This window comes from Bidens hawaiensis, unplaced genomic scaffold, assembly GCF_021521415.1.
Source record: "Bidens hawaiensis isolate Kalapana, Puna unplaced genomic scaffold, B.hawaiensis_p1.1 tig00043249_1, whole genome shotgun sequence".
Classification (NCBI taxonomy): Eukaryota; Viridiplantae; Streptophyta; class Magnoliopsida; order Asterales; family Asteraceae; genus Bidens; species Bidens hawaiensis.
Window position 1 is genome coordinate 60,389 of NW_027497672.1, and position 20,246 is coordinate 80,634.

The window sequence follows — 20,246 nt, forward strand, 5'->3', positions numbered from 1 at the left end:
TAGCCAACCCAATTTTAACAAGCCTGATCAGGTTTCAAACCCGAACCAATTTGAACCCATAAACCGATTTGTGCACATCCACTTCATGTTGACTTATTTCTTTTATCGGAAGAATTAACGCAGCAGACTTTAGCCAAAAAAACAACTCTTTAATTTTTTATCAAACCATTAAAAAGGTACAACAACCCGGTATTAGTTACAGCCTGATTCTTACCGGCAGCATGCCACCACTTGGGACACAAACTCTTGACTTTTAATAAACTTAATAATTAACTGTTACAGTAAGTAATTTTGTTCCACAAACTATAATATAATGTTCTCAAAGTAAATTACAAACTCAGTAGAAACATACATAATCACGGTTAAAAATTCAAGCTTTATCTTACAAAACACACTCACTAACGGATATAAACGAAGATGAAATCTTAAGTACTTTGGCAGCAAACCTCATTGCAACTACACAGGTCCCGGCATTGAATCTAAGCCAGGTTCTTTTCGCGCATATAACTTTCAATCTTGGCAACATCTTCAGGCGTGTCGACACCATGCGCATCATGATCCACTTTTATCACCTGCAAGATTTAAAAAAAAAAAAAAAAAAATTCAGATTCCATTATTCAAATCTTTTTCAAGAAACCACTTTCAGTACCTTCATCTTGTAACCATTTTCGAGAACTTTTAACTGTTCCAAATCTTCTTCCAGTTGCAAAGGAGTTGGAGTTAAATCGGGATATATCTTTAGAAACTCGGAATCATAGCTCTATAAAATAAAATTCTTAGATTAAATTATTATTATTTCTTTAATAAAAATACAATGATAAAATTTGTGTTTTTAAATCTGTACCTGAATACCTAGATGAAGATTATATGGGAATGCAGGATTGACTTTCCCGGACCTAGATAAGGATACGATAACAGAATTTAAATAATGATTTGAAAATGTTAAAAAAGATTAAATTTTTTAAATAAAAGAAGCACAAACTTGTTAAAAGGGATCAGGCCTCGAGAAAAGTAGATCGCATAACCGCGATTATCAACCACGCATTTCACACGATTCGGATCAAACGCGTCTTCTGGTTTCAAAGCTGTTACTGCTGTGCTGAAAACTGCATCTGGGGTGGTCTGCAAACAGCATAAACCAATAAATATCAACAATATGTTTAAAAAAATATATAAAGTATTTTTAAAAATGACAAGAATTTGATTAGCGTATGTTACCTGAAGCGCTTTGACAATACCATCAATTATTTCAGGTTCGATTAGAGGTTCATCTCCTTGAATATTGACAACAATATCATACTTTTTCTCGAGCTTTTGAAGGGCTTCACTACACCTCTCAGCACCTAAAATTTACAGCATACAAATAATATTAATTTTCAACCGACAAAGATATTATTATAACTCAGCTTGATAATGAAACGAAGATAAACATGATTTCATACCGTTTCTGCAGGACTCTGCGGTCATTATTACATCAGCTCCAAATCCTCTACAGCATTCTGCAATCTTTTCATCGTCCGTTGCCACAACTACAACGTAATCAATGTTCAATTTAGCTACCAAAGTTAGATATTAGTCGGCTTATCAAGGTAAACATTAAACCAATTCTTTCATTCAATGATTCTCAGTGCTAATTTCATGAGAATGACTCATGGAACAAGCAACCATTTTATCCCCAAATCATAAAAGTGGTGAGAAAACGATAATCAAGAACAAATTCTAAACTTAGTTCATATACTTACCAACACGATCCAAAGTTGCTGCTAACTTTGCTCTCTCCCAAGTTCTCTGTAGAAAGATAGAAAAGTTATAAATCAAGTTGTAAACGAGTTAAACGGGCTGTAATATATAGGTGTAACGTATTGTTTAGTTAAATTAAACAGGTAGAACATATCAACGTAGGGGTATCAATATAGTCCAGTCGGCTGCTTATATCGTTCAACCAAAACACGACCCGTAATTTTATTCGTGTCAAAAACACACTAAAAACCGTGTAACTCGAACACGAACAGTTAACCCACTTATCTAAACATCTCAAACGGGTTAACGGGTAATAATCATGTTATCAGGTTAGTTTATTGTAAACATCGGGTTAATCGAGTTAGTGGGTCGATCTGTATAACAAAACGGGTCAACCCGGACACGATCCACTTCTTAAACGGGTTAGATACGCCAACACAAAAACCTAATTATTTTCGTATCATGTTCAGGTCGTGTCATAAACTAGTTAGTGGGTCAATCTATTTAACTAGACCGCTTAAGCAAGTTAACCCGAACACGGCCTGTTAAAAAACAGGTTAAATACGCCAACTCAAACCTAATTGTGAGGTAATCAAATCACATAAATACACCGTTACCCATACACACTTAAAATCACGTAACCCAAACACTCGAACACGGCCCATTTAACCCATTTATTTAAACGTCTCAAACAGGTTAACAAATAGTCAAGTTGTAAAGATGTTAATCAGGTTGGTGTGTTGTAAAAATTGGGTTCATCGAGTTAGCGGGTAGATCTACTTAACTAAATGGGTCAACCCGAACACGACCAGTTTCTTAAAAAAGGTTAGATACGCCAACCCGAAAACCTAATTATTCATAAACTGGTTAGTGGGTAGATCTTTTTAACTAAACGGGTTAAACAAGTTAACCCAAACACAACCCAGTTGCATAATTGGTTGTAGGGGTGTGCGTGGTGCGGTTTTTGGCTAAAACCAAACCGAAAACCAAGACTTCGGTTTTGGAATTTTTTTGAAACCGTTCAGTTTTGGTTTTTTCGGTTTTCGTTTTGATTTCGGTTCGGTTTTTGCCATCTGGGCTTGAAATTATAGGGCGAAAAAAAAAAGTTGGCAAAAAATAATGAATTTAGGCATAAATAATTTTGTTAATTATTAACTTGTAGACTATTATACATTGATAAAAAATATTTGAGTTACATATTTATTAAATTCTTATAAATTACTTAAAGTAAAAAATTAAAAATTTATAAATTCGGTTTTTGTTTCGGTTCGGATTTTTCGGTTTGGATTTTTTGGTTTTTTTCGGTTTCGGATTGGTGTTTTCGGTTTCTTGCACACCCCTAACTGGTTGCATCTACATAATTAGTATCAATTAAACACAGATTTATTAACATATAATCCAAATACTGTACTAACCTTTAGTAACAATTAACTAATTTCAACTCAAAACTAAAAGTAAAATTAAACCCACTAATAATTCAACCATTGTTATCAATTAAGGGTTTACACTGAACCTGGATCATGGGTTTGCCGAGGATCTCAACGAGTGGTTTACCCTGAAACCGGGAAGAAGCAAACCGGGCCGGAATTATACCCACAACCCGGCTCCGAAACATGGTGGCGGATCGGCGGTAATAATAAAAGTAAGCGTGTGCACCGACAGCTACAGCGGCGGCTGCGGCTGCTACATGTATTAATAATGATTGAGTGGAAATGTGATCTGATAGTGAAGATCCGGTGCAGATCGATTTGGATGACATGGGCTCGACTGATAGATATCAGTGTGTGTGTGTGTCTGAACTATGAATAGTAATAATAATAATGTAATTATTACGTGTTTACATATGTTATAAACTTTTGATATCGGTTATATTTATTTTATTTCTTTGTGGAAGTTTAGATGTCAATATGTCGTGTCATATGGCCTTGATTTTCCACAAATATAATCCAACTATACTAATAATCTAACTATACTAATAAAAATACTTATCAAAGAAGATAATGAAGATGATGTGGCAATTTCATATTTATTCTGTCTAATCTCTCTTCTCATTTATTTGACTTATCCATAGGTTATGGAGCAAACCATATTGTCAAATGGGTTATAATTTTCTTTCTAATTCTTTAATCTCTCATTTAATTCTACCTAACAATCCATGGGTCATGATCAAGATAATTTTGGCAAATGTGTTATAATTTCATTTCTAATTATCTAATTTCTCATCTTATTTATTCTAACAATCCATAGGTCATGGGATAAAATAATTTTGAGAAATGGGTTATAATTTTCATTTAAATTTTCTAATATTTCATCTCATTCATTATAGTTATACACGGGTAATTGGTCAAAACAATCTATGCAAATATTGTACATAAAAAATCGATTTTGTAAATTTGAGATTCTAGACTTCTTATTGTTTGTACTATATATTTTATTTTTACATTTAATTTTGTTCATTTATTTCAAATAATGGATTTTCTTATTTTTATTATATGACAAATCCCGTGTAATACACGAGTTCAAAAGCTAGTCTATAGAATAAATCATTCACCAATTATCTACTTCTTTTTCAGGATTTTTGATTAATAAATTAAGAGGGGCCTAGCAACAAGCAAAACGACATGCGAATTAATATCATATTCATTAAATTAAACATGTGTAGTAGATGATTCTTATAAGACGTTTTACGATAACATACCTTAATAAAAGATGTATTGTGATTAGGAGGATTCAAGGTTATACTTCAAAAAGAATGGCCATGAAAAATATTCTTTAGTTCTTATGATACATTAGTTACACGAAAAATTGTATGTATCCTCGAGCAACCTTTCTTCATATATAAAGGGAGCCAAGGTGCTGGCCTTTACATAAATGATTTCTATATTTCCTATCTACTAGTTATTGTTCTTCAATTTCTTCTTTATGCCCTCAGTCTTTGTCTTTTATCCCTTTACTCTACGTGTATCGGCTTGTATTGGGGACATGGCCATCTTGAGCCTTTCCCCAGGCTCAGAGGAACAGTGCCTTGGAGATACATTTCCCCTCTTTTACTCTTCCTTGTTGGCTACCTTCTTTATTCTTATCTTTATTGTCTGCTTGGGGCTCTCTCTTTGGGCTTTTGTTGGGCTTCCTCTAGTCTTATTCATCTTTTGTTTGCTCATGGGCTACATTGGAAGCCCGGTTACAAGGTTTGCTCTTTAGTTATCTTTTATTTTTTTTAGAGAAAATTACTGTTTTCGTCCCTGTGGTCTGAGGGTGGAGTCACAATGAGTCCCCGAAAAAAAAAATTGAACTGGTTGAATCCCCGTTGTTCCAAAAATGAACTAGATGATTCCCTCCATCATCTTTCTGTTATTAACACCGTTAAAATGATGGACAAATGGGTCTTTTCACCTAATAATATAAAATAAAATCCTAATTCAAGAATTCCTAATTCTAATTCTCACACTCTTCGCAAACCTTAATACCTTTAACTGGGTTCATGTTTATAAATATTAAACAATGTCTCAGGAAAGTCAGGGATGGTCATTTCACAACTACAGTCAAGGTATTATGCTCAAGTGGGGTTGCCCCTCTCGGAGATTCAACCATGAAAGCCCTCATTGATAAACACCCAGTGGTGCCGCCTCCGTCCTTGCCTTTTAGCTCTATCGCCCTGCCGACTCTCTCTGTGGATGGGGACTGTGTGCTTAAATGTATCCGATCATTTCCTAAAGGGACCTCATGCGGGAGAGACGGGATGCGGGCGCAACACTTGTTGGATGCTCTTAGTGGTGAGGGATCAGTGACTTCCATGGGTCTGCTCTCAGCCATCACTGAAGTCGTCAACTTATGGCTAGGGGGTCTGTGCCCCAAGGTGCTCACTGAGTTTATTGCTTCGGCCCCCCTTACCCCTTTATTAAAGCCGGATTATGGAATTCGGCCCATTGCTGTGGGGGCTATCTGGCGTAGGTTGGTTTCTAAAGTGGCTATGAAGATGGTTGGGAAGGAATGACTCAGTATTTAGGGGACTTTCAGTTTGGGGTAGGGACCCCTAATGGGGCAGAGGCGGTGCTTCACAGCGCGAACCGGTTTCTTAACTCCTTTCACGCGGACGGTTCTTTAGCTATGTTTACCATGAACTTCTCCAACGCCTTCAATATGGTCGACCGCACAGCCCTTCTCCGGGAGGTTCATCATCATTTCCAGTCTATCTATCTATGGGTCCAGTTCCTTTATGCCCAGCCGGCTAGGTTGTACGTTGGTGATGATTGTATAGGGGCCACTACTGGGTTCAGCATGGAGACCTCCTTGGGCCCCTCCTCTTTGCCTTAGCCTTACACCCTCTTGTGTCTCCGGGTACAAAATGACTGTAACCTCCCATTTCATGCTTGGTACCTGGATGATGGGACTATCATTGGTGGTGCCAACGAAGTCGCTAAAGCCCTAGACATTATCAGCTCGGAAAGGCCATCATTGGGGCTTCAACTTAATATTAAGAAAACCGAGGTTTTTTGGCCAACATGTAATGGAGTGAAAGTTAAAGATGGGCTTTTCCCTAGTGGGATTGGTAGACCCGAGAGAAGGGTAAAGCTCCTTGGAGGGGCTGTTAGTCGAGATCCCTACTTTATTAAGGAGTTGGCGAGGCGGAGAGCATCTCGTGCGGTTGATCTTATGAAACTCTTACCTTGCCTTAGGGATCCCCAGAGCGAACTCCTCCTGCTTAGGTCTTGCATGGGGTTGCTAAGTTGCTTTTTGGGTTACGAACATGCCACCCCCATATGATGGATTATGCGATATCCTGTTTTGATAAGGGGCTTCGAGAAGCCATCGAAGACATAGTTATATGTGGAGGTCCGTTCTTTGGTGATCTTCAGTGGCGACTTGCATCTTTACCGATGCGCTTGGGGGTTTAGGCCTTCTTTCGGCTCATGATGCTGGGGTTTACACTTTTGTAGCGTCGAGGGCTCAGTCTTGGAAGCTACAAAATCACATCTTAAGGAATAGCGGAGTTGTCGACCTGGACTCAGACTACGTGCAGGCCCTGGAACGCCTAAATGACGCTCTCCCAGACTTTGACATTGGTGGTTTCTCTAGAAGGACACCGCCCCACCAAAGCCTCAAAAAACTTTGGCGAATGCCCTTTTTGGCAAAATCGTTCAGAGCCCGGGAGAAGTTTTTGGATTGTCCCCCCGACAGAAGGCGGTTATTGAATGCTTACAAGGTCCTCATGCCCAAGATTTTCTGACCGTTATCCCGATTGATGGCTTGGGCCAAAGCATGTCTGCGGTCGAGTATAGGGCCATTCTTAAGTACCGTTTGATGGTCCCAATGTACCCAGAAGACGAAACATGTCCGATCTGCCGTAAGGCTTGCCTGGATAAATTCGGAGAGCATGCGATTCATTGTAAGGAGATGCCTGGGTTCAAATACCGACATGATTGGGTGCGGGACGTTCTTTGGGACATCTTAAGGCGAGCTGGGATATCAGCTAAAAAGGAAGCCCCTGTAAACTTCCTAACAGTCCCCACGGAAGGGAGATCCACTCTACGACAGATAGATTTGCTCGTCTTAGGATGGGTCGGGGGAAAACACGCTTGTGTTGACCTCACAGGGGTATCTCCTTTAGCTGATTTGAGGGATAATGGGTTTGTAGCTGGGCAAGCAATGAAAAGGGCTGAAACGAAGAACGTGGAGAAACATGCTAAAGCCTGCGAAGAGAACCAACATGTTTTTGTCCCTCTGGCTTTTGATACCTTTGGCTCCTTGGCACCGAAAGCTATCCGTTTCCTAACCAGGGTCCAACGGGTTGCGCATAGCAATGTGTCGACTCCAAAGGGGCAGGGGTATGTCTTTAACAGGTTAGGGTTTGCAATTCAGAAAGGGGTGGCGGCGCAGCTTGTTGCCCGCCTACCTGCTATGTTAATGTAATATCTATGTTTCTCTATATATATATATATATATATATATATATATATATATATATATATATATATATAAAGTACAAAACCTTAATACCTTAATCATCTTCACAAAATCCTAATTCTCACAGTCTCTTCAAATTTGGCCAAACCCATTTCCGATTCATGTTTTCCAACAAAACCCATCTCACTCATGGCTTCCAATCCCCCAAATCTCGATTGCCCGGTTTCCGGACGCGGACGTGGCAACATGTCACTGCTCGAGTACAACATCGAAGGTATGATTCAAGCTTGTTTAGTGTAAATATAAGGACTGCAGAGGTATTATTTGCGGCGGCGGTGTTTGGTGTTGAGATTTAATGGTGTATTACAGCCGCGTTGATTGGAATCGAATTGTTGTTGCAGGTTGGGTGGAATCGTGGTGGTGGTGAAGGTGATTGTGGTGCAAGAAGGCAACAGAGTTAATTCCAGTGGCGTGAAAGTACAAAAAGATGACCGTGAAAGTACTGGTCCACCCTCTCCCAAATCTCGTCATCGAATTAAGAAAATTGCAGGTTAGATGTTACCATGGTGGGATTTTATATTATTGGGTGAAAAGACCCATTTGCCCATTATTTTAACGGTGTTAATAACAGAAAGATGGCAGGGGGACTCATCCAGTTCACTTTTGGAACCATGGGGATTCAACCGGTTCAAAATATTTTTCGAGGACTCAATGTGACTCCGTTCTCAGACCACATGGACGGAAACAGTAATTTTCTCCTTTTTTTTTATTAAAAGTAAGGCATGTCATATTTCATTAACAAATAGGATTGACCAATTCCCTCTTAACCCAACGCTATGTGGGAGGCGCCCCCACCCCAACCCTCTCAATCCGACGCCTTGGGTGGGTATGGCGCCCACTAGGCACAATCTGATGTGAGTGAGGTTTTTATAATGTACGGAGTGGTTTCATAGCTTGTCCTTTTATCGTACACCACCATCATGTTCTTTTTATGCTTTACCGTCTTTCTATTCTCCGTATAGGTTGAAAATCAAATGATGAACACGACACACCGAACCCATCTCATGTCCCAAAACTTGTATAAGGATAGAAATTAAAATCATCGGTCGTTAAACACATGAAAATAGACTACAAAATTTAAATTTTTAAAAACATATCCCTCACTTGTGGCAAGTGGTAGATGGCTTGGGTTCTCCAGTGGAGACTCAAGTTCGAATGTCACTTATGCCACATTTGGGTGGATATTGACAATGAGAGATTTGAGTTAGGCTTTTTGCAAAAGTTGTCAGTTCAAACCCTGAGCCCACCCGGGTTTTCGTCTCACCGTGTGTTACGCCAGAGAGTTATCTTATGGTGACACAACGACTGTCAAGTGCCATTCGACGGTATGGTTTCCCAGGGGAACACCTAAGCCAAAATTTGAAGCTAGCGTGAGCCTGGTTAAGACAACATAGTTTGGACTCTTCAAATTTGTAGCGTACGGTAACCTAAATACAAAATATCGCAGTTATAAAAAAAAAGAAAATTAATATTTAGATAAAAGTTGCATATTAATGTAAACAAGTAATTGTACCCGCGCGTTGCGGCGGGCCGAACTGGTACCATTTTCTTCGTGTATTAGACATATTCATAAGATTCCGTAATTACAAAAGCTTAAGAGTTCAATTTGTAGATGTTATTTACTAATGCAGTGCATTAGTTGATTATAAAAGAGTTTTCCCATTTGCTGCATTTTTGTTGCCTTTTCCCAATAGATAAGTTTTTTTTGACTTTTTGTTGTTGCAAAAGAACATACATGCTTTTCAACTTGCAAGCTAATGCTTGGGCTTCTTGCCTATCTCTCCCATGCCTGCAGCAGGTACAAATTTGATGTAAGCATGTGTTTTAGTTAGTGTGTGGTGTAGTATCATACCTTTTCTTGGTTGGCTGGCTGGCGTTCTACTGATATGACTTTTTGGAGCCGGTGTTACAGGAGGCAGTGCAGCGGATGTTTGTGGTGCGCTTGTTATGGCGCTTGCTGTTGGTTCGGTTTAATCATAAAAACTGATTTCTTATTTCAAATGAAGAGCTGCAACCTGTAGATCAAACCATAGTCACATAGATCGCAGTTCGCTCCGGTACGGGGACGAGGAACGGGAACGCAATTCGCTAGTTGGGGCGTATTCGGTACGAAGGGGGTAGACTCATTTCGGTACAGTCCGGTACGGTGTACCATATAATCCGGTTCGATGTTCCCAATTTAAAACAGAATATACCAAATTCAATTTACCATAGATATAACATAAAATAAAAATTGCAAAATGTCACTGGAGAAACTGAAATTATGTATAAATTTGGGTTTTTGGTACGTATGATTGAATAAGAAGAGTAGGGTAGAGATATTAATAACATGAATATATGCCTAATATAAATCGGTCAAATTGATTGGGTGTCTTTGAAACTTGGAAACCCAGTAATTATTGAAAAAAAGGAATCGAGGAGTTTCCTAATTTGCTGCCCAAAATTACAGGATCGATTAAATTGACAGGAACCTGTCAATTGAAATCGATTTCTCCATCAATTAACAACGACGAACCATTCAATTGAATTCGCGATTTAATAGCGATTGGGAACGTTTTTGATTTCGATTCGGTACAAAACGATCCAATACGAAAATCGTGGCTTGCCCAGCGAATTATGTGACTATGGATCAAACATAACTTAAAAAGAAACTCAATTTAGGATACACCTAACGCCTTGACAGGTCGATTCAGCTAATGTTTTATGTAGATCATTTGAGTGCAAAACATAATATGAGTTCGAGTTGTTCAGAAATAATAAGCAGTCCCAGATAAACATAGATGGCATCGACCCGTTATAATATATCATTTATAGAAAAAACATAACTAAAGTTCGACCTGTGAGACAGATCGTAACCCATTTTGCAGCTAGTTATCAAACAGGGAGCCGATTTCCATAAGTATATAACACAAAATTAGTAGCAATAAGAAGTAAAAACAATGTAAATATGTTTGATTTCTTTAGTGAAGGACCCCTTACCAGTTTCACAACCTATAATAAATCACATGCCGAACCTGCATCAAACTAAATTCTTGTCATTACATTGTTTTTAACTCCAACCATTAAAATAAACTAAAGGAAGATAAAGCACATCTTTAATCAACAAAACATTTTAAATCGATTTACACAACTTACGTACCTTACGCTATCGCAAAGGGTGAGGATATCAACGATGTGGTTTAGACTAATAGAGATGGAAGTGAAACCGTAAAAACGAAATTAGATTAAACAAAGATAACATATTATTTTATGTAACGGCTGTAAAGTAACAATTTCATGAAAGGTCACCGTTTCAAAAATAATAATTATATTTAGATAAAAGTTGCATATTAAGGTAAATTTTAGGGGTTACTTTGTAAGTTAGTTTAGTCTTCGAGAAACCATGAGATAAATTGACGGTGGTGCAAACTGTTCAAAGCCTTTAACTTAACCCGGTGGTATTTCATTTCTTAACTCCGTCAACAATCAATCCAAACCGTCTTATTACTTCTTCTTTATTCCGTCCTTCAAATAAAAACCAGTACTAATAATAATAATAATATTCTGATAATTTCATTTCATTTGATTTGAATTGATCTGTACACTACAATACAATGTATAGAAGCTCAGGTTCACCAACAACGATGATCGTAACAAACACACCGGCCAAAGATCTGGCGTACACTAACTGCGCCTACTGTTCACCGTCGGATCTCCGTCAGTTCGCCGTGCCTGGATCTAATTTCGCGCTTGCTCTCGTCGGTGACGTCTTCGTTCTCACCGTAGCATATCCTTTTAACCTATCTTACGTGTTTTAATTTGTTACTGGTTTTAATTGACTGATTATTAATCGTTATTGTTTAGCTAATTGTGAATGTAATTTAGGTTTTATCTTCTATATTTGTTAGTTAGTAGTTTGATCAGTGCACTGTTTAACCTAATTTGTGCACGTAGGGATATAAACGAGGCGAGCTGCTCTTCAGCTTGCCGAGCCTTAACGAGCCTGGTGTATTTTTAGTGTTACCTATTTTAGAATTCTATGCATTAATTTCACACTGCACGACTGAGCTCAGGCTTGTTTAAGGTTCTTCTCATAATATATAAAATAATTAAAAAAATAATTTGTTAGTAGTTTGATGAGTGCAATGTTTAACCTAATTTGTGTTTCTAGAGCCTATCTGCTCTTGAGCTCTTCGAGCCTTAACGAGCCTGGTGTATTTGTAGTGTTACCTGTTTTAGACTTCTATGTATTAATTTCACACCACACAGCCGAGCTCAGGCTCGTTTAAGGTTCTTCTCATAATATATAAAAATAATTAAAAAAAATTGTTAGTGATTTGATGAGTGCAATGTTTAACCTAATTTGTGATTTCTAACTTGTTACGTTGGGGTAAAAACGATCCGAGCAGCTCTTGAGCTCGTCAAGCCTTGTGTATTTTTTGTGAATTGTAGACTTCTATGCGTTCATTTCACACTGCACAGCTGAGCTCAGGCTCGTTTAAGGTTCCTCTCTAAATATATGAAATAGTTAAAAACATTTAAATTAGTTAATAAATGACGAGCTGAGCTCGAGCTTTTGTAAGTCAAAACGAGCCAAGTTCGAGCAAATTCGAGCTCGGGATCGGCTCCTTTAAACCCCTACTTGTTGGCCTTTTTCGTCTAATTACTTATTGTTGTTAGCATATTACAGTTGGGGTAAAAACAAGCCGAGTTGCTCTTGAGCTCGTCGAGCCTTAACAAGCCTTGTGTATTTTTCAGTTTTACCTAATTTTACACTTTTATGTACTAATTTCACATTGCTCAGCCGAGCTCAGGCTCGTTTGAGGTTCTTCTCATAATATATAAAAGTAGTTAAAAACAAATTTGTTAGTAGTTTGATGAGTGCAATGTTTAACCTAATTTGTGTTTTCCAACTTTACTTGTTACGTAGGGGTAAAAACGAGCCGGGCTGTTCTTGAGCTCCTCGAGCCTTAACGAGCTTTGTGTATTTTTGGTTTTACCTATTTTAGACTTCTATGCATTAATTTCACACTGCACAGCCGAGCTCAGGTTCTTCTGAAAATATATAAAAATAATTGAAAACATTTAGATTAAATAATAAAAAACGAGCCAAGCTCTAGTTGAGACTGAGCTTGAGAAAACGAATGAGCTGAGCTCGAGCATATTCGAGCTCGGGATCGACTATTTTAAACCCCTACTTGTTAGCCTTTTTCGTCTAATTACTTATTTTTGTTAGCATAGTATAGTAGTTTACCAACATTTGATGTTTGAAATGTTCTGAAATTGGCTGATTATTGAATGTTATTGTTTAGTTGTTTAAGGGTAGTGATTGAATTTCGTTTTAGTTTAAAAGTTGTGAGTGTAATTTAGTGTTGATCTTCTGCATTTGTTAGTATTTTGATGAGTGTGTTTAACCTAGTTTAATATCTAATTTCTTATTGTTGTTAGCATAGTACAGTATTTTTATTTCTGTTTACCAAATAGCAGGTTTGACACTAGGCAGATATAGTTAGTTAAGTTGGATCGGTAGTCGATTTAAATTCCTTAGGCAAATTGTGAATGTAATGTAATTGTGCTGTTCTGCATTTTTTTTATATTTATGATGAGTGCAATGTTTTAACCTAATTTAATATTTCATGATCTTGTGTTTTCTAACTTTACTTGTTAGTTGGAGTGCAAACGAGCCAAGATGCTCGTGAGCTACTCGATGTCGGATCGGTAAAAAGCTCAAAACGATCCGTACTTATTCGAGCCCGAGCCTCAAATAAAGCTCGTTAGTTATCGAGCCCGTACTCAAAGCCTTGTATGGAAGCTTGTTTAGGGTTGTCGAGCCTTAACGAACCTTCTATATTTTATATTTTTACCTATTTGTGACTTCCCTATATTAATTTCACACCACACAGCCGAGCTTTGGCTCGATTAAGGATTTAAGGTACTATACGAGCTTGAGTTGAGCTCAGGCTCATTTAAGGTTCTTAAAATATATTAAAAATATTAGAACATAAATAAATTGATTAATAAATAACAAATGAGGGGATCCTAAGCCGAGTCTGAACATGAAAAAACGGATCACGAGCCGAGCTCAAGATTTAGAAAAAATAGCTCAAAACGAGCCGAGCTCTTATAAATCAAAATGTGCAGAGCTCGAGCCTAGTTGAGCTCAGGCTCGGCTCCTCATGTCTCGTTTACACCCTTACTTGTGACTTTTTCGTATTGCTTATTGTTGTTAGCATAGTACAGTAGGTTACCGTTTAGCAGGGTTGACACTAGGCAGATAGCTAGCTTAATCCATATTCGTGTTTGATATAAATTCCTTAGACAGGGTCTGATATTGTTGTTCTTGATGTCACTTAGAAGATCATTACATGAAGTTCATGACTCATGCTACTGTTTGGTTATTGTTAAATGTCATATCTAAGTGATTGCTACCTTGTTATTTATATATGTTTAAATGATCTGTTTGAGCATTGAATTCCTGTTTTTATCATGTTATCTGTAAAAACACACTTTATTGTTTCACTTAACTGCAACAAACTGCGTATGATACGATACAAAATGGGCATATTGGGCTTAATGCCATCCAACGACGTCATTCAAGAGTTTCTACTGGAGATTCAGTATCTGTTAGCAGGTTTGTCGTTATGCTTACTTTAGTGAAGTAACTAACTAATTTTTTGTTGGTTCTCTTACAAATCCATTTTACCAATCATTTTAGGTTTATTCCACCTGAAGATTTCAACATTGCATTACTTACCCTTGAGTTGGAATTTGTGAAAAAAGGGAACAAAGAAGAGCAGGCAAGTTTCATGCTTTTAAACTAAGCATGTGTTTTCTTTCGTCCTGTTAGTTATTACCTAAAGATTCGAACATTGTTTTATTTTGCAGGTTGATGCTGTTCTTTTAGCTAAACAGCTTAGGAAAAGATTTGCTAACCAGGTATGTTGATGTTTTGTCCATCTTAACGATTGTAATTACAACAAGCCAACGATTTTCTTATTATGTATTTGCTTCAATGCAGGTTTTGACATCTGGACAAAGGGTAACATTTGAGCATCAGGGAAATGGTTATATCTTCACGGTCACCCAAGTTGCTGTGGAAGGACAGGGAAAATCAAACATTGAAAGGGGCATGCTTTCTGAAGATTCATACATTGTGTTTGAAGCTTCTAATTCTAGTGGAATAAAGGTTTTATAAAGCACTATTGCGTTGACTTTTTGACTATTTATTCCGTTTTATAATTTTTTTTCTGTGTGTGCAGATTATAAATCAGCGCGAGGCTGCTAGCAGCAACATTTTCAAGCACAAGGAGTTTAACCTTCAATCACTCGGTATTGGTGGTTTGAGCAATGAATTTGCAGATATATTTAGAAGAGCTTTCGCTTCTAGGGTTTTTCCTCCACACGTGGCAAGCAAGTAATGTCCATGATATTTTCTTAATTGTGAAATATATATTTTTTACTTTCTTTTGAAACTATAATGGGAATGTGAATCTTTGTTTGTAGACTGGGTGTAAAGCATGTCAAGGGAATGCTGCTATACGGTCCCCCTGGTACTGGCAAGACTCTAATGGCTCGGCAGATTGGAAAAATGTTGAACGGGAAGGATCCAAAGGTACTCTATGCATGCATTGACCTTCTATTTCTATGTTCTGTTCGTGTTTATTATGTGAATGTGAATCCACAATGGCATTTAATGATCCCATTGATAATTTTTGTTTGTTACTTATACAAACTAGATTGTGAATGGACCTGAAGTGCTGAGTAAATTCGTTGGTGAAACTGAGAAGAATGTAAGGGACTTATTTGCTGATGCTGAACAAGATCAAAGAACACGAGGTGCAACTCTTTACTTGTTAGAATCTTGATTTTGAAACAAATTTTGTTTCAATTCTGATACCCGTTTTTCAAACTGTTTCAGGTGATCAAAGTGACTTGCATGTGATCATTTTTGATGAAATTGATGCCATTTGTAAGTCTAGAGGTTCAACTAGGGATGGCACAGGAGTGCACGATAGCATTGTTAATCAGCTTCTTACAAAGGTTGGATAAAATTTTCAAATCCCAACTTTATAATTAACAAAAAATAAATAATTATTGACTATTTGACTTTGGAAAATCTCTTCTTTAGATAGACGGTGTGGAAGCATTGAATAATGTTTTGCTTATTGGTATGACAAATAGAAAGGATTTGCTTGATGAAGCTCTTTTGAGGTGAGTTCTTTATCCCTCATTAAGATGTTATAACTTAAATGTAGGCTTGTAAACGAACACGAACGAACAATATTCGTGTTCTTTCATTTAACTCTAACCGAACAAACGACTGAACACGAACAATCAGACGGACGAGGTTTTCTTATTTATGCTCGTTCTTTAAGAAGATGAAGGTGCTTGTATTTGTTTATGTTCATTTGTTAACATTAAAAACTATCGATTCATGAGCGTAGCAGAATGGACATAGCTGAACCAAATTAAACTTTTGGACTGAAATAGCATATTTGAACAAACCACAGGGATGGAAACCGCACTTTACTCTTAAGCAAGTTATGAAAACTAGACTTTATTTTAATGGACCTAAAAGAATTAAAACGTAAACAAACGGACTTGAACAAACATAAACAACTAACATAAATGAATGGACATAAACAAACGCTCACAAACATAAGTGAACTAACGAGACATGTGCAAATGTTCGTTCGTTTAACTAAACGAACAGAAAATATTGTTCATGTTTGTTCGTTTATTAAATAAATGAGCTTCCTGCCAGATTGTTTACTGAACGTTCAGTTAGCTTACAAGGCTACTTAAATGTCATTGGTTCGTGCTATTTTTGTTAAATATTTCTTCAATCCTTGTTTAGGCCCGGTCGGTTGGAAGTCCAAGTGGAAATCAGCCTTCCTGATGAAAATGGTCGATTGCAAATTCTTCAGATTCATACAAATAAGATGAAAGAGAATTCTTTTCTAGCTCCAGATGTTAACTTGCAAGAACTTGGTATATTTATTTTTGCATTTTTATTTGTTTACGAGAAGTATGGTATAATAAATTCTAATGAATTGCATTTTAGCTGCACGAACAAAGAACTACAGTGGAGCGGAACTTGAAGGTGTGGTGAAAAGTGCAGTTTCTTACGCCCTCAATCGCCAGCTTAGCCTTGATGATTTAACCAAAACAATTGATGAAGAAAGCATAAAAGTCACAATGGAGGATTTCTTGAATGCTCTTCATGAAGTTACTCCTGCATTTGGTGCTTCAACAGACGACCTTGAACGTTGCAGGTAAAATTATAATATTATCTCATGCTTCTTTTTTCATTTTAATTAATAATTTTGTAACATTATCTGAACTTCTATATATCAATGCAGACTGAACGGAATAGTAGACTGTGGTCAACGACATGATCATATCTTTAAAAGAACCATGCTGTTAGCAGAGCAAGTTAAGGTTAGCAGAGGTAGCCCACTCATCACAGTTCTTCTAGAAGGTCCAAGTGGCAGGTAAATTATGATTTTGAATTTTAATTAATAGTCATTAATTAATTCTAATATAATAATTTCTCCAATCTCACAACCTTTTCTTTTATCATCTTTTGCAGTGGTAAGACTGCAATGGCAGCTACTGTTGGTATCGGTAGCGATTTCCCCTATGTGAAGATCGTAAGTTTTTTTTATATTAAAAGTTTAAAATAATCTATTCACTGATTATTAAAATTATTATTATTATTATTATTATTTATTTATTATGCCAAATTAACATATATTTTATATAATTGAAGATTTCTGCTGAATCGATGATTGGACTTAGTGAACCGAGTAAATGTGCCCAAATTGTCAAGGTATTTGAGGATGCTTATAAGTCAACATTGAGCATTATTGTCCTTGATGATATTGAAAGGTAAAACGACGTGCTTATGGATTAATTAATAAATAGTATTAATGAAGTTTGTGTCGGTTGCTGATTAATCTATTGCTTATTTCAAATTTCACAATTACAGACTACTGGAATATGTTGCCATTGGCCCTCGGTTTTCAAACTTAATATCTCAGACATTAATGGTCCTTCTCAAAAGGCTTCCTCCAAAGGTATATTCTTTTCTATTAGGATATATAATTTGCTAACTGAATGAGATTAAACATAATTAAATTATGTTTTTGTTACTTAAACTTCAGGGTAAAAATATGCTGGTTATCGGGACAACAAGTGAAGTATCTTTCTTGGAGTCGGTTGGTGTTTGTGATGCTTTCTCGGTCACTTATAATGTTCCTACATTGAAGAGCGAGGATGTTAAAAAGGTAAGCTTCCTTGTTACATGTTTTGTCTTTTGTTTTATATGTTTTTGATGTATTTAATGTTTTTTGCCTCAATCTTTGTGTTTTCAGGTATTGCAACAACTTAATGTGTTCGCTAACGAGGATGTTGATACTGCTGCTGAGGCTTTGAATGATGTAAGATTCTTGAATTATCAAATATTTGTATATTATTATTTTAATTTTTTTTAAAATAACTAAATGGTGATATGTTTGTGGCGGTGTTTCAGACGCCACTTAAGAGGCTTTATATGGTGGTGGAAATGGCAGCACAAGGAGAATCCGGTGGAAGTGCAGAAGAAATTTACTCAGGCAAGAAAAAAATTAAAATGTCGCATTTTTATGACTGCCTCCAAGATATTGTGCGTTACTAGCGTTTCCCTCTATAAACACGCTTTGATTTTTATTTTATATTTTTTATAAAAAGTTGGAATTTTGAGTGTTGTATACTATATTCGCATTGCTTGGGTTGTAGTTAACATGACCATGGTAGAGTTTGGCAGCATGATTTTCTCTGTTGAATATATTGATAAAAAAACTTGACAGTGTACGCGTATATTTTGTTGTTTTACTACATGAAAGCTTTTGTTGGCTGTGTATTGAATATGGAAGTGAATTGAACTCCATAACTTCTTCAGCCAGTTCGTTCAAAAGCGATATATGAACACTATGATGGCTATGTTGTGTATCTATTTGTAGGATGAGTATGTTGTGTATCAATTCAAAGTAGCAGAAAAAGAACATAAGATATTAGAAGGTGTTTCGGGTCAACTTTTAGCATAAAGATAACAAACTAATAAAGAAAATCGAAGAAATAAGAGTAAACAATGACCATGTTTTTGCATATTATATGCGTGCATGCAATGTTGTAAAAATCCTGATTAATCCTCGATTAGTCGCTTGTCTCTAACACACTGACTTGTATTAATCCCCATTTGTACAAACTAGGTCGAATTTCAAATTTTCATACATAAAACTTAAAATATGTATGTATATTTGAAAAACTATATATAAATTTCAATCCGAATAATTGCTAGTCTCTATCCCACCGTCCAACTAGCCTGACGATTCTACAACATTGGGTGCATGTAGTGAGTGAGACTATTATTAAATTAGAGAAAGAAAACATGCAAATCTAGGACAAATAAACATTAACAATCAACATCTACTGTACAAAATCTTTTGTATGGGGTCTATCACGTGAAACAAGTTGATGAAGGCATGATTATGCCATTGGAGTGGAGCCGAGTTTGATGAAACTTGATGGAGCCGACTTTATCTTTAGTGGAGCCATTGGATTTGTCTTCTTTAAAATTTTAGCAGCTCGGGTTTGTCTTGTTTCGACTTTAAGTAGTTATCGAGCTCAAGATTCGTTCGTGTTGTGATTACTGAATGGTCTCTAAGTTAACTAGCTCAAGATTAAGTTCAATTTAACCAACTTTTTCTTGTCTTCACCACTCATAAGTCATAACTAGCTAGTTAAAGTTAGTTAACCCACAACGTCCTAGTAAACATGCGGGCTAGTTAAAGTATCATTGTCTGCATGAGGGTGATGCGGCTCTTTTACTAGTCATTATTAATTAAATCACAATGCATAGCCTAAAGCTTACAATGTCATTGTTCTCAAAGCAAAATTCTTAATTAATGTATTACAGTGGTCCTCTTTAGTCGTATATATCGTTGCAAGGCTCGGTCAATCTAACATACATTTGGTGTCACACTATAGACTCATGAATAAACAATAATGCGAGTTAGGAGGTGTGCATTACACGATTGTTCAAAACTATTACGAACATCTAAGAACAACCTCAAGGGCTCAAGAGGCGAAGCTCCCTAGAACACGAGGGTTTCAACCGTCCCCTTGGCGGGGTCTAGGGAAACGCCTAGGTGGAGTCTAAGGGGCATAGCCCATGGTGGTTACTGTGTATCCATGGAACTGATTATTTTTTAGGATATTCGATGATGTAACTAAATAATTGTCGCCATTTATATATAATTGATAATCTCTTTCACAAAGAATTATAACATTTCAACATAATCATTGTAATGGTTCGTCCTCTATATAAAGAAGGTTTATGGTCTAACTTTAGTGTAGATTTTTAGAGTAGATCTTGCATATTCGTTCTTGTGTTTCTCATAAAACTATCACAATGAATAATTGTGAGTACCAACTAAATAATGTTTCAACATAATCTTTCTAGACACATCTTTCTTTATATGATCCAAGCTTCTAATTGGCTTGTGCACTCTTTCGTAGGT

The 20,246-nt window shown here is 36.7% G+C and overlaps 3 protein-coding genes across 3 annotated transcripts in view; 1 reads left to right on the forward strand and 2 right to left on the reverse strand.

Annotated features, from left to right (window-relative positions):
• Positions 1-19,127, reverse strand: part of LOC143594174 (uncharacterized) — a 37,534-nt gene extending 18,407 nt beyond the window's left edge. Inside the window, exon 1 of the mRNA XM_077073550.1 lies at positions 19,115-19,127. The gene's annotated coding sequence lies outside the window, so the exon portion shown is untranslated. The remainder of the gene's footprint in view (positions 1-19,114) is intronic.
• On the reverse strand, positions 248-3,553 carry LOC143594173 (3-deoxy-manno-octulosonate cytidylyltransferase, mitochondrial-like). The gene is made up of 8 exons (XM_077073549.1): positions 3,254-3,553; positions 1,743-1,788; positions 1,443-1,529; positions 1,219-1,343; positions 983-1,122; positions 845-896; positions 650-760; positions 248-572 (listed from the first exon to the last, which is right to left on the reverse strand). Exons 1-8 carry the CDS (start codon positions 3,497-3,499, stop codon positions 480-482), a joined length of 900 nt encoding a protein of 299 aa, XP_076929664.1. The 5' UTR covers positions 3,500-3,553; the 3' UTR covers positions 248-479.
• Positions 11,169-18,632, forward strand: LOC143594183 (vesicle-fusing ATPase-like). The gene is made up of 19 exons (XM_077073559.1): positions 11,169-11,469; positions 14,218-14,314; positions 14,399-14,480; positions 14,569-14,619; positions 14,702-14,869; positions 14,943-15,097; positions 15,187-15,295; positions 15,420-15,519; positions 15,602-15,723; positions 15,812-15,894; positions 16,541-16,674; positions 16,748-16,958; positions 17,046-17,177; positions 17,276-17,336; positions 17,456-17,574; positions 17,675-17,762; positions 17,850-17,972; positions 18,060-18,125; positions 18,218-18,632. The coding sequence occupies exons 1-19, from the start codon at positions 11,298-11,300 to the stop codon at positions 18,359-18,361; spliced, it is 2,217 nt and encodes a 738-aa protein (XP_076929674.1). The 5' UTR covers positions 11,169-11,297; the 3' UTR covers positions 18,362-18,632.
• Positions 19,128-20,246: the final 1,119 nt, after the last annotated feature.